The following is a 14061-nucleotide window of genomic DNA, read 5'->3' as shown; positions in this document are numbered from 1 at the left end:
AACAAACACATTAGAAATTGAGGTTGTTTTAGAACATGGAAATATTTTTAACTGACACCAAAGCTCCAAAGCTTTGAAAAAAGTGTATATGTGTATAATTATATAGACTATTAAATATTAGTTCCCCACATTGTTGTGACATCACCAAAACACTGGTTAAAGTTCCACAAGCTTAGATCCACCGCTTGTACAGTATGTTACTCCACCACATGAGACAGTTCTCCCCGTTCAGTTTATAGATTTATCTTTGTAATTGTACTTGAGTTATATTGACTAGACTATTCACTCATGCAGCAGTGTCCAAGAACTGCTGAACCAATACACATTGGTTCTTAATTCTCATTGAACCTAATCACATAAATGTTATGCGTACAATCAAGCTCAAACAGACAGAAACACAACACTATGCACAGTCGTTTATTATTTGATTTGCAAAACATCGGACAAAAATAACATTACATAAACACCCATTTATAATGTCTGTTGTAATAGAAAAAAAAACGATCTTAATAAGAAATGAAAACAAAAGAACACACATTGCAAGAAATTAGACAAATGACTTTGATAATTGCAGCCATATAACGCTGACATCGACAGGCAGTAATTGATAGCATATTCATCCAAATGTACGCATTGTGTTACAAAACAATACTGCAAGTGCTCTTGTTGTTTCGGTCTTTCCATCGAATGTGACGTGGTGCAGTGTCTTAAAAACAGGATTATACATTTAACAAGCGAACATTTTTTTTAGAAACAATTCTCAAACAACAAAATTTTCTTGCCAATAAAGACAGCTAAAGTAGAATCACCGTCAGTTGCTAGAATAATAGGTTATTAAGTAGTATTGACCAATCTTTGAAATAAGCCATCTTGAGAAACGATATATATATTTTTTTGAAAAAGATACTTGGAAAAGTTTGCTTGCTAACTTTCTAATCCTGCTTCACGAAACACTCCAATCTTCCAAAGGTTCCTATAGGCACTCAACTCAGGCCCTGAAAGGCCACAGTGTCTGCTGGATGTCAATACCTATAGCTAATCGCTACTAATTCTGAACTCCTTTCACTCCCTGCATTGTACTCCAAAGTGTAGAGTGAGGAGCACATGGGAGCCAATTCCCCATTTTCTTTGGGAAAAAGGAATTCTTTGTGAATGCAGGTAACTTTAAGGTACTTTTGAGTTAGCTTCTATCGATTTCATGTGTAGCAAGGTCTGAATACACTACCGTTCAAAGGTTTGGGGTCACTTAGAAATGTCCTTGTTTTTGAAAGAAAAGCCATTTTTTGTTTATTAAAATAACATCAAATTGATCAGAAATACAGTGTAGACATTGTTAATGTTGTGAATGACTATTGGAGCTGGACACGGCTGATTTTTTTAACGGAATATCTACATAGGAGTACAGAGGCCCATTATCAGCAACCATCACTCCTGTGTTCCATTGGCACGTTGTGTTAGCTAATCCATGTTAATAATTTTAAAAGGCTAATTGATCATTGTAAAACCCTTTTGCAATTATGTTAGCACAGCTGACAACTGGGGTGCTGATTAAAGAAGCAATACAACTGTCCTTCTTTAGACTAGTTGAGTATCTGGAGCATCAGCATTTGTGGGTTCGATTACAGGCTCAAAACTTTTCAGTCTATTCTTGTTCTGAGAAATGAAGGCTATTCTATGCGAGAAATTGCCAAGAAACTGAAGACCTCGTACAACGCTGTGTACTACTCCCTTCACAGAACAGCACAAACTGGCCCTAACCAGAATAGAATGAGGAGTGGGAGGGCCCGGTGCACAACTGAGCAAGAGGACAAGTACATTAGAGTTTGAGAAACAGACGCCTCACAAGTCCTCAACTGGCAGCTTCATTAAATAGTACCCGCAAAACACCAGTCTCAACGTCAACAGTGAAGAGGCGACTCCGGGATGCTGGCCTTCTAGGCAGAGTTGTAAAGAAAAAGCCATATCTCAGACTGGCCAATAAAAATAAAAGATTAAGATGGGCAAAATAACTCAGACACTGGACAGAGGAAGTTTGGAAAAAAGTGTTATGGACAGACAAATCTAAGTTTGAGGTGTTCGGATCACAAAGAAGACAATTCGTGAGACTCAAGAAAAGTGAAAAGATGCTGGAGGAGTGCTTGACGCCATCTGTCAAACATTGTGGAGGCTATATGACGGTCTGGGTGTGCTTTGGCGGTGGTAAAGTGGGAGATTTGTACAGGGTAAAAGGGATCTTGAAGAAGGAAGTTTATCACTCCATTTTGCAATGCCATGCCATACCCTGTGGACGGCGCTTAATTGGAGCCAATTTCGTCACAGGACAAGGACCCAAACCACAGCTCCAAGCTATGCAAGAACCATTTAGGGAAGAAGCAGTCAGCTTGAATTCTGTCTGTAATGGAGTGGCTAGCACAGTCACCGGATCTTAACCCTATTGAGCTGTTGTGGGAGCAGCTTGACCGTATGGTATGTAAGAAGTGCCCATCAAGCCAATCCAACTTCAGGAAGCATGGGGTGAAATCAACAAATTGACAACTAGAATACCAAAGGTCTGCAAGGCTGTAATTGCTGCAAATGGAGGATTCTTTGACGAAAGCTACGTTTTGAAGGACACAATTATTATTTCAATTGAAAAATCATTCTTTCTAACCGTGTCAACGTCTTGACTATATTTCCTATTCATTTTGCAACTCATTTCATGTATGTTTTCATGGAAAACAAGGACATTTCTAAGTGAACCCAAACTTTTGAATGGCAGTGTACCTCCAATAGCTAGCATGACGACTGATTATCAAACTGGCAAATGTTTTCCTAGACACATTATGTCTTTTCTTTTTTAAAGTTGTTTGAAAACAAACGGTCAAAATTGAGACAGTTAGTTGGAAAGATAGCAGGGACCATTGCCAAAACGTATGCAAAAACAGTACTCAAAAGATATTAAAGCAGCTACTCAACATCTTCAATTGGCACTAACTGAGCAATGTCGGGCAGGGTAGAATTGTTTTTTTTTTTTTGCCCACGCTACAGACTGCTATATAGGTCCACTAATACAGGACTTGTAAAGGCCTACATTTGTTAAACAAAAACAACAAAAAAGTTTTCATAATGTAATTCCGATATTTCCGGAGGTACTGTAGCGCCCCTACTTCCCGCGGCTGTGGTAGCTGGCGATTAATATTACACTGATCAATTAAAGCGGTTTAATGAAAGTTTATAAATGGGCATCAACTTCCTCAAGTCCACATTGTTCAAATAGGAACTTGCCCCATGTGTGCTTTTCTAGAACCAGCTTGCCCTAGCTTCAGAACAACCTAAACTACTCAGCATTACAAAAACTACACAACACGACACTGTGGCCTCCTATGTCCTGGTTAGCATATTTCTGCTGGGTGATACTCAACCGTGCCAATGGTAGTAAGAATAACAACATTCACATCAACCTGTGATGTTCTTGATAAAAGCAGCATTAAATGGATACTGAGGGTTGTCCTCTCAGAACTTTTGCCCTTTCCTGAAAATCTGAAGATCTATATGGAATAGTCTACTCTAAAAATGTGGGCTGGGGCATAAGAGTGGAGAAAATGAGCTGAGAGAAGGAGGGAAGGAGAGAGAGAAGAGATGAATTGGGGAAAGGGGACAGAGTGAGAGACATCTAGTGAGGGCAAAGACCATTCCAACTGTGCCAAGAGGAGCAGACACTCCAACTCTCCGGCCGAAACCATATGACTCATGACCTCTCTATACAGAGGTGACAGTTAAGTCTCTGGCTGCGTTTCATTCCAGGATGTTGCTCCCTCCCTTCTGTCCTTCAATGAAAGCCGAATATGGCGGAAACCAGGTGCAGGTATTTCTTACATTGTTGTGTCAGACGTGCGATATGCGAGTGAACTAAGAAAAAAAAGGGAGGAAACCACGTATTAGAATGAAACGCAACCCCAGCCTGGAATCCCATTGGTCAGAATGTAGGCACAATTAAACCACAACCCCTTGTGTGTGTTTGTGCGTTACTTCAAAAATGCAATGCTTTTAGTTGAAAAATACCTTACAAAAAAAATAAAAAATACCAATGACTTCATTAGCTGTATAGTCTCCCAGTCTGCATGATGAGACATCTTTGAGGTAATCAAAGTGTTTCATTAGACAACAATAAATACCAACACATATTACAAAAGTAAAAACAGAGGCAACTGCTTTAATGCTAAAGCATAATCTGTAGCTAAAAGAGGTAGATCATTGTTGTGTACATCCATTGTGGACACTCCTTTTAATGTTTGAAGAAGAACAAAATAAAAATCTACACGTCAAAATCAACGGTACTGTGTATCAATCCCTGTCACATTCAAAACGTTTATTGAAAGGCAATCTCACTCAATCAAAACGATTCATATAATGTTCTTTAAAAAAAAAAATATTAAAAAAAATAATAATCTATTTGTAAGTTGAATTTCGAATCGTTTTTCAAACTGGATTTGTAATGGTAATTGCTTTGTACAACCTTTATACATAAGAACTTCAAAAATGAGACTGTTAAGCTAGCTGATGCTGGTGTACCATGGGCTGTAATGTGGGCATTCACCCTCTGTTTGATATAGAAAAATAAACAAGACAAGAAAAGACATAGCCTACTGTATTAAACTCAACATTTCTAGTTGAATTTCATTTAATAAATGGTTCCTAAAAGGTAACTGACAAAATAAAGGGAACACCAACAAAGTGTCTTAATAGGGCGGTGGACTGCTACGAGACACCAGAACAGCTTCAATGGTCCTTCAATGATTCTCCCAGTGTCTGGAACTCTATTGGAGTGATGCGACACCATTCTTCTACGAGACATTCTGTTGATGGTGGTGTAAAATGCTGTCTCAGGAGCCGCTCCAGAATCTCCCATAAGTGTTCAATTGGGTTGAGATCTGGTGACTGAGACACACAGAACCTTTAAACCCCCTATGCTCCTTAAAGACCCCCCTCTTTCAAAGTCACTAAGATCTTTTCTTCTAGCCATGGTAGCCAAAATAATGGGTAACTGGGAATTTTTATGCATGATCCTAAGCACGATGGGATGTTAATTGCTGAACTCATTTCGGAACCACACCTGTGTGGAAGCTCCTGCTTTCAATGTACTTTTCATCCCTCATTTGCTCAAGTGTTTCCTTTATTTTGGCAGTTACCTGTATGTTCCAGTTCGGAGTTCGCAAAAAATGTCAGCGCTAAAATTGAGACATTCTAAGTCGATGAGTGAAAATGAAAAATGCTTAATTTGGATTACTGATCAAAAATCTATAGAAAGGAACATTCAGAGTTTGCTCGTCCTTACCATAGTTAATGCTATTGAACAGCTTATTAGGTGAAAAGTCTAAAGTTTATATCAATGGTCATAAAGCCACTTTAGGCCTTTTCTTCATCAAGCGTTTTGGAATATCCCCTCCGTTTGACTGGATATTGAGCAGCTATAACTGTGCAAACCAGATGCGAGCGAGAGAGACCTCTCCTTACCCTGTACTTCTTTAAAGGGGAGATTTGTGACAACATCCCGCCCTGTGGCACTTACATGATACCCAAGCCTTTATACATACATACCGAAAATCAATACTGTATATCTATATCTCATCAACTGAAAACAATCAACTCTCTTTATGTACACACAGAGATATGCATGAAAGGAAATTAAAAACCAAAACCGCCCAAAATGCACAAGTCATCTAACAACCGTAACCTCGCAACACACCCTAACCTTCACCAAACTGACATGAACACGAGTGGTACTGAGTAAAAGGAATCATGTAGCCTACCATCACCTTAATGAAACACATCCCGAGAAAGAGGAACTTGTCAATCAACAGCATGAACTAAAATAATCCCACGAATCATCAGGTCCCTATGTCAGTGAATTCCTAACACTAGGTATATAGTGTGTTTTGCAAAACAATATCCCTTTATACAACTTCTATAGCTTAAATCGATAAAAATCCACTAAATTTTTTTTTTTCTGCAGTCATTCAATGGAACATTTGCTATGGTGGCTGGGAGGGAACATAACAAAATAATGAATGACTGTCACTAAGGGGGAGAGTGAGGGAGTAGGTTGTGGTCCACTATCTGACGTCTAATGTTAATGTTTTAAAGCAATGACAAGGTTTACTGTATGCTAAGAACACAATATTCTAATTACGGTCCTTCAACAGTAGGAAGACAGAGTCCTTATTTTCCCCCACGTCCTGCAAGAAGACCACAAAATAGCACTCTCTGTAGCCTATAGTGATGATGTCATAACTAAGTGCCACAGTAGTTTCTGTTTGGCCAATCACGAGTCCAGTTGAAGCAGAAGTGGCACTCGCGTACAGGGACTGAAGGACAGGATGTACAATAGAGCGCCGTCTATCTCGACTCACGCAATCCATTTACCCTCTTTTTGACAATTTCCCCAGATGATGTCAGTGTCTTAGCTTCGAGGCCACAGCTATAGGCTGACATAATTGAAACATCCCAGGAAGTCAATGTGTCATGCCCATTAAAACAGAAGGAGATACTATAGGCGCCAGGGAGAAGTAACCCCTAGGTATAGATCTAGGCTCAGCTTCTCCCTTCCCCAATCCTAAACTTAACCATTAGTGGGGGAAATGACCCAAGGTCAGCATATAAGGGCAACTTCACAATTAACCAAGATATCGCTATAGCCTCTTCGGCCAGTTTCCGGCACACAGATTAGGCTAAGCCTAGACCTGGAAAACATGAATTTAATAAAAATGTGTCCAGGGAAAGCGGTCCCCAGTGTCCATTCACTTGCTTTACAATATCATATACATGTAGGTCATTTTGAACACTGGAGCAGGTGACATGACATTAAATGTGGTCAACAGGTGCTCCCTAAAAACCTTTAATAAGGTCTCTGTAGGGTAGCCTTAATAGTTCATAATAAGGGATTGGAATGAAGTGCTTTACATTGTATGGGTGAACTCACCTAATCCACACAGTCAATGTGTTGCACACCCTTGGGTGACCTTACACACGGTTCTTGCATGGACAGGGGAATGAAGAGATCGAAAGCATATGAGTTGGTTCTACTTTATACATGTACAATAGCATATCTGAGCCATAGAAATAACATATTAGATATATCAATTGTGTATCTACAGCCCAATGAAATCAATAGCTACTAATGAATACGAGCCACATTTCTTTAAACTGGCTTTTTTTGTATTTCTCTCCCTCTATATGGCTTATATTAGAGAGCAGCATTGTATATTCAGCTTGTATAACATCCTTTTTCTCCCAAATGACTAACCAAAGTAAAGGCGACAACCACCCATCGACGACACAACCTTAGCCAATGCGTCAATCAATCACTCACCCACACCCAAACATATATAGATTCATCTATATATATATATAAGTAGAAAAGTTTGGACACACCGACTCATTCCAGGGGTTTTCTTTATTTGTACTATTTTCTAATAATAGTGAAGACATCAAAACTATGAAATAACACATATGGAATCATGTAATAACCAAAAAAAGTGTTTAAAAAAAATCTAAATATATTTTAGATGTGAGATTCTTCAGAGTAGCCACCCTTTGCCTTGATGACAGCTTTGCACACTCTTGGCATTCTCTCAACCAGCTTCATGAGGTATTCACCTAGAATGGATTTCAATTAACAGGTGTGCTTTGTTAAAAGTTAAATTGTGGAATTTCTTTCCTTCTTAATGTGTTTGAGCCAATCAGTTGTGTTGTGACAAGGTATGGGTGGGTATACAGAAGATAGCCCTATTTGGTAAAAGACCAAGTCCGTATTATGGCAAGAACAGCTCAAATAAGCAAAGAGAAATGACAGTCCATCATTACTTTAAGACAAGAACTTTGAAAGTTTCTTCAAGTGCAGTCGCAAAAACCATCAAGGGCTATGATGAAACTGGCTCTCATGAGGACTGTCACAGGAAAGGAAGACTCAGAGTTACCTTTGCTGCAGAGGATAAGTCCAATTCGAGTTAACTTCACCTCAGATTGCAGCCCAAAATAATGCTTTGTGCTTCAAGTAACAGACACATCTCAACATCAACTGTTTAGAGGAGACTGCGTGAAATCAGGCCTTTATGGTCAATTTGCTGCAAAGAAACCGCTGCTAAAGGAAACCAATAAGAAAAAGAGACTTGCTTGGGCCAAGAAACATGAGCAATTGACATTAGACCGGTGGAAATCTGTTCTTTGGTCTGATGAGGCCAAATTTGAGATTTTTGGTTCCAATCGCCGCGTCTTTGTGAGACATAGAGTAGGTGAACGGATGATCTACGCATGTGTGGTTCCCACAGTGAAGCATGGAGGAAGAGGTGTGATGGTGTGGGAGTGCTTTGCTGGTGACATTGTCAGTGATTTAGTTAGAATTCAGGACATACTTAACTAGCATGGCTACCATAGAAGTGTGCAATGATACATCATCCAATCTGGTTTGCGCTTAGGGGACTATCATTTGTTTTACAACAGGACAATGACCCAAAACACACCTCCAGGCTGTGTAAGGGCTATTTGACCAAGGAGAGTGATGGAGTGTTGCATCAGATGACCCGGCCTCCAGAATCACCTGACCTCAACCTAATTGAGATTGGAATGAGATTGGAATGAGTTGGACCGCAGAGTGAAGGAAAAGCAGGCAACGAGTGCTCAGCATATGTGGGAACTCCTTCAAGACTGTTGGATAAGCATTCCTCATGAAGCTGGTTGAGAGAATGCCAAGAGTGTGCAAAGCTGTCATCAAGGCAAAGGGTGGCTACTTTGAAGAATCTAACATCTAAAATATATTTTCACTTTTTTGGCGACTCCATGACTCCATATGTATGACTTCATAGATTTGACGTCTTAACTATTATTCTACGATGTAGAAAATAGTAAAAATAAAGAAAAACCCTTGAATGAGTAGGTGTGTCCAAACATTGACTGGTACTGTATATATATATATATAAAAAGTTGAGAAAGCATAGTGTTTCAGAGAGAGAAAGTGAGAATAAGTCGTAAAACACGGTCATCAGTATCATGTTTGCATATATAATCCAAGAATTTCCGTACTAAGCGTTAGTAGTAGTAATATCTATGTAGCCCTATGTACAGCTGCAGGGGTCATTGTATCGATACGTAGTATTTACAGGATGCAGCCACTGGAGGGCTGAGCAGCATACAACATCGGAGGACTCGGACGTGTCAAAAAATGAAACAGAAAACGCTCCATCCGAGTCCTCAAGACATTCTTTTCAAAGAATTCCACTTCCGAGTTGGAAACGAAAGGGGTGATATCTGTGAAGAAGCAGCTTTGAAACACTCCACCTACTAAAAACTGTACATTTGAGGGAAAAAAAAGAACAATTCATGGAATTGTTTTAAGATCCTGTCCAGATAACTTGCATGGTTTGTGGCTATAATACAAAAAGACGTAGACAGTAGAGTAACCGGCCTAACTATGCATTTCCAGTCAGTTTGGCATTGTAGCCCTTTAAAAACGGTGGTATAACTTGAACATAGACATATATTAATAGATACGCTTGAGTACAGGTAGCAGTGTTCGTGATACATAGAAGTTGTAGCTAAGTCTATTTAGAGCTATCATAATTCCCCCTTCCCCCCAACCCCTCCAAAAGAAAGAAACCAACCAACCAACCAGAGCTCTGGCTTGGTTTGATTGACAGCTTGTTTTAGTGACTAAACAGCCACAGCTCACGCACACTATTCCACAACCAAACTATTTCCAGGTTACAGATAATATTCTGCAGGCTGTATGAATCTATTCAGAGTATACACATTTCCTTCATCAATTCCTAGAGGCTAGTTAGCAAAAGCTAGCACAAACGGTGAGTGTGCACATAAAAGGCATCATGTGGCTACACTAGAAGCCTGGAAGCTTAGAGAGAGCGTGGACAATACCTTGGGCAGAGGTGAAGGACGTGCATTTCGTGGCGTATACGTACACTCAAACACTTGCCCTTGAGGGAAGCGATTGAGCAGAGTAACCGGAGAAAGGATGAGAGAAACACGTGGAAATACTTTGCAGGCACTGTTTTCGCTCCAGTGAGGACCTAGTGTCTATCAGCTATCCACGATTGAAATGTTATCATGCATTTTGAAGGTTCTATGCTGTGTGTATTTCTGAATACAAAAACTGAGAGAGGAGAAAATCAGAGGTAGCTCCAACAACTGTATAAGTGAGTGTTCTTACGTGTGTGTGTGTATGTGTGTGATCATATGTATGAGTGACCATACACTGCCATGCATAAAAGCAGCACTTGCATGACACACACACAAAAAGCACACGGTGTACTGTATATACCGGCACACAAGACGCAATACTGTTTGGCAATATACTGTCTCTTAAATACCAAGGTAAGCGTACATGTCAAATATAGGCAGAAGTTCCATGTATGTATGGTTCTGAAGTAAATTCCCTTGTTTGTATAATTCGCTCCCCATCGCTTTGCATGTTCCAGTCAACAGCTCCTCAGGTACCCAGTCCCAGGCCTGACCTACCGAAGCTCCTCAAGCACACATGCACACGAGGCAGGGAAATTTCTAACACACACACACACACACACACACACACACACACACACACACACACACACACACACACACACACACACACACACACACACACACACACACACACACATACACTTCTATTACCCCCCTCCTCCTCCCTCACAACACACACCTTCACTCACACACTTACATTCACACCATCCACAGTCCGTCTAACCACATTCCTATAGCTCCCACCTCATACTCTCCTCCCACCTCTCCTATGACCTTTCGTCCACCTCATCCAACTCCATCAAAGGTCACCAAAAAGTGTTAATTTAGGAGACCTCGCTGCCGAACACCTCCAGCACCAGTGGGGTCAGCTGCATGCTGTGCTCGGGCTGGAAGGACAGCGAGCGGTACTGCTTGGAGTGCTCCTCGTTCAGGCTGCGCAGGTCCGCCAGCTTCTGGATCATTTTGGCGTACACGAGGCGGCCGCCCGGGTGGTGCAGTTGGATGTAGGCCTGCAGCGTCTCCGACAAATGGTCCTGCAGGGTCTCGATGCGCCCGTGGTCCTGCACGCCCGGACGGTCTGGAGGGGAGAGAAAGGAGGGAGAGGGGCAAGGAGACACAGATGGTAAGTCTTTTAAAGGGCTTCTTCATATTCATTATCTCCTGCCCCATACCAGACAGTGTCTACACATGAAGGGAGGGGGAAGACATGGCTGGTAAGACTTTAAAGAGGCTATACAGATCTTTTGCCTCAGAGAGGTGCTCTTGAGCCAAAAAGAGTCCGCTAAATGTCCAGAAATAATGTCCAGAAATTACCTTATTGTATGAAAAGGGGCACACCTCCCCACAGCATGTTAGCCTAACATCAGCCTAAAACTAAGCATATGTATGGTTTCGTGAGAAAATAAATCAATTAGGCTAATATTATATAATGTACAAACACGCTTGCATGTATATTTTAGCCTACAGTAAACTGGGAAATCTACACTGAGTGTACAAAACATTAAGAACACCTGCTCTTTCCATGACATAGACTGAAACGATTCTCGTCCTCCTCTTCTGGGGAGGAGTAGTTAGAAGGATCGGAGGACCAATGCGCAGCGTGGTAAGTGTCCATATTGAATTTATTATATGAACACAAAACAAAAACAACGAGAACGAAACGAAACAGTCCTGAACGGTGAAATACAAAACAGAGAACAGAAAATAATCACCCACGAAACACAGGTGAAAAAAGGCTACCTAAGTATAATTCTCAGAGACAACTAACGACACCTGCCACTGATTGAGAACCATACCAGGCCAAACGCAAAACACAACATAGAAAAACGAACATAGACAACCCACGCAACTCACGCCCTGACCATACTAAAACAAAGACATAATAAAAGAACTAAGGTCAGAACATGACACTGACCAGGTGAATACCCCATAATGACAAAGCAAAAACACAAATGTAAAACGGAAATATCACATTTACACAAGTATTCAGATCCTTTACTCAGTACTTGAAGCATATTTGGCAGCGATTACAGCCAGATTACAGTGTCTTCTTGGGTATGACGCTTCAAGCTTGGTACACCTGTATTTGGGGAGTTTCTCCCATTCTTCTCTGCAGATCCTCTCAAGCGCTGTCAGGTTGGATGGGGAGCGTTGCTGCACAGCTATTTTCAGGTCTCTCCAGAGATGTTTGATCGGGTTCAAGTCCGGGTTCTGGCTGGGCAACTCCAAGGTCATTCAGAGACTTGTCCTAAAGTCACTCCTACGTTGTCTTGGCTGTGTGCTTAGGATCATTGTCCTGTTGGAAGGTGAACATTTGCCCCAGTCTGAGCGCTCTGGAGCAGGTTTTCATCAAGGATCTCTCTGTTCTTTGTCTCCGTTCATCTTCCCCGAGATCCTGACTTGTCTCCCAGTACTTGCCGCTGAAAAACATCCCCAAAACTGCCACCACCATGCTTCACAGTAGGGATGGTGCCAGGTTTCCTCAAGACGTGACGCTTGGCATTCAGGCCAATGAGTTCAATCTTGGTTTCATCAGACCAGAGGTTCTTGTTTCTCATGGTCTGAGAGTACTTTAGCTGCCTTTTGGCAAACTCCAAACGGGCTGTCATGTGCCTTTTACTGAGGAGTGGCTTCCGTCTGGCCACTCTACCATAAAGGCCTGATTGGTGGAGTGCTGCAGAGATGGGGACCTTCAATTCCTTTGACCTCATGACTTGGTTTTTGCTCTGACATGCACTGTCAACTGTGGGACCTTATATAGACAAGTGCGTGCCTTTCCAAATCATGTCCAATCAATTGAATTTACCAAAGATGAATTCCAATCAAGTTATAGAAACATCTCAATGATGATCAATGGAAATAGGATGCACCTGAGCTCAATTTTGAGTCTCATAGGAAAGGGTCTGAATACTTATGCAAATAAGGTATTTCTGTTTTTATTTGTAAGAAATGTACAAACATTTCTAATCACCTGTTTTCGCTTTGTCATTATGGCATATTGTGTGTAGATTGATGAGGGAAACGATTGATTTAATCCATTCTAGAATAAGGCTGTAACATAACAAAATGTGGAAAAAGTCAAGGGGCCTGAATACTTTCTGAATGCACTGTATATGCACATGTTATCGTCAACTTCACTGATGAAAATGCACAAAATATACACACGCACAGGTGTGTGAACTTCAGCACAAAGACACACTCCCCCCCCCCCCCGCCACAAGCTAACTGATCCTCACAAAAACAAGCTGACTCCCATAAACAATTCATGACAGACACACACACACTACCCCCCCCCCCCCCCCTCCTACACCCAGTGTCAGCGTGTACCTGGGGAGAGTAGGCAGATGGCCATGAGCAGCACGTGTTCCTCCTCGTGGAGGTTGAGTTTTTTCAGGCCAACCTGGAATTTGACCAGGGGCTCCAGCAGCTCCAGAGTGTGGCCCGCTGCAGGAGACAACACACACACACACAGACACACACCGTCAATCAGATCAGATAACAATCACAATATACAGTACCAGTCAAACGTTTGGACACACCTACTCATTCAAGGGTTTTTATTTTAATTAAGAGTGTGCAAAGCTGTCATCAAGGCAAAAGGGTGGCTACTTTGAAGAATCTCATATATAAAATATATTTGGACTTGTTTAACACTTTTTTGGTTCCGTATGTGTTATTTCATAGTTTTGATGTTTTCACTATTATTATACTATTATTCTACAATAAAGAAAATAGTAAAAAATAGAGAAACACCCTTGAATGAGTAGGTTTGTCCAAACTTTTGACTGGTACTGTATCTCTCATTATATTGTTTGCCTAACACTAAGGATTTGTGTGGTTTTGTGAGATAAGAAATGGATTTAGAGTATATCATGTATGTGATATGTTATACGGTATATCTACACTGAACCAAAAATATAAACGCAACATGTAAAGTGTTGGTCCCATGTTTCATGAGCTGAAATAAATTGTCTTTAAAATGTTGTGCACAGATTTGTTTACCTCCCTGCTAGTGAGCATTTGTCATTTGCTTAGATAATCCATCCACCT

At 41.0% G+C, this 14061-nt stretch overlaps 1 protein-coding gene across 3 annotated transcripts in view; it reads right to left on the bottom strand.

Annotated features, from left to right (window-relative positions):
* Nucleotides 1-401: 401 nt before the first annotated feature.
* Nucleotides 402-14061, bottom strand: part of LOC109867661 (vitamin D3 receptor B) — a 73066-nt gene continuing 59406 nt past the window's right edge. For 2 of the 3 annotated variants that reach the window (XM_031826571.1, XM_031826576.1), the window contains exons 9-11: nucleotides 13339-13455; nucleotides 10845-11089; nucleotides 402-3888 (exon numbers count right to left, since the gene is read on the bottom strand). In XM_031826571.1, coding sequence (XP_031682431.1) covers nucleotides 3865-3888; nucleotides 10845-11089; nucleotides 13339-13455 — 386 coding nt within the window. In that variant the 3' untranslated portion in view covers nucleotides 402-3864. Of the gene's footprint in view, nucleotides 3889-8774; nucleotides 11090-13338; nucleotides 13456-14061 lie in introns of those variants that run through there. The other variant, XM_031826582.1, reaches the window with a different exon arrangement.

Source organism: Oncorhynchus kisutch, linkage group LG1 (assembly GCF_002021735.2).
Source record: "Oncorhynchus kisutch isolate 150728-3 linkage group LG1, Okis_V2, whole genome shotgun sequence".
Lineage (NCBI taxonomy): Eukaryota > Metazoa > Chordata > Actinopteri > Salmoniformes > Salmonidae > Oncorhynchus > Oncorhynchus kisutch.
The sequence above is the reverse complement of the archived record's forward strand: the minus strand, read 5'-3'. Positions and strand labels throughout refer to the sequence as shown.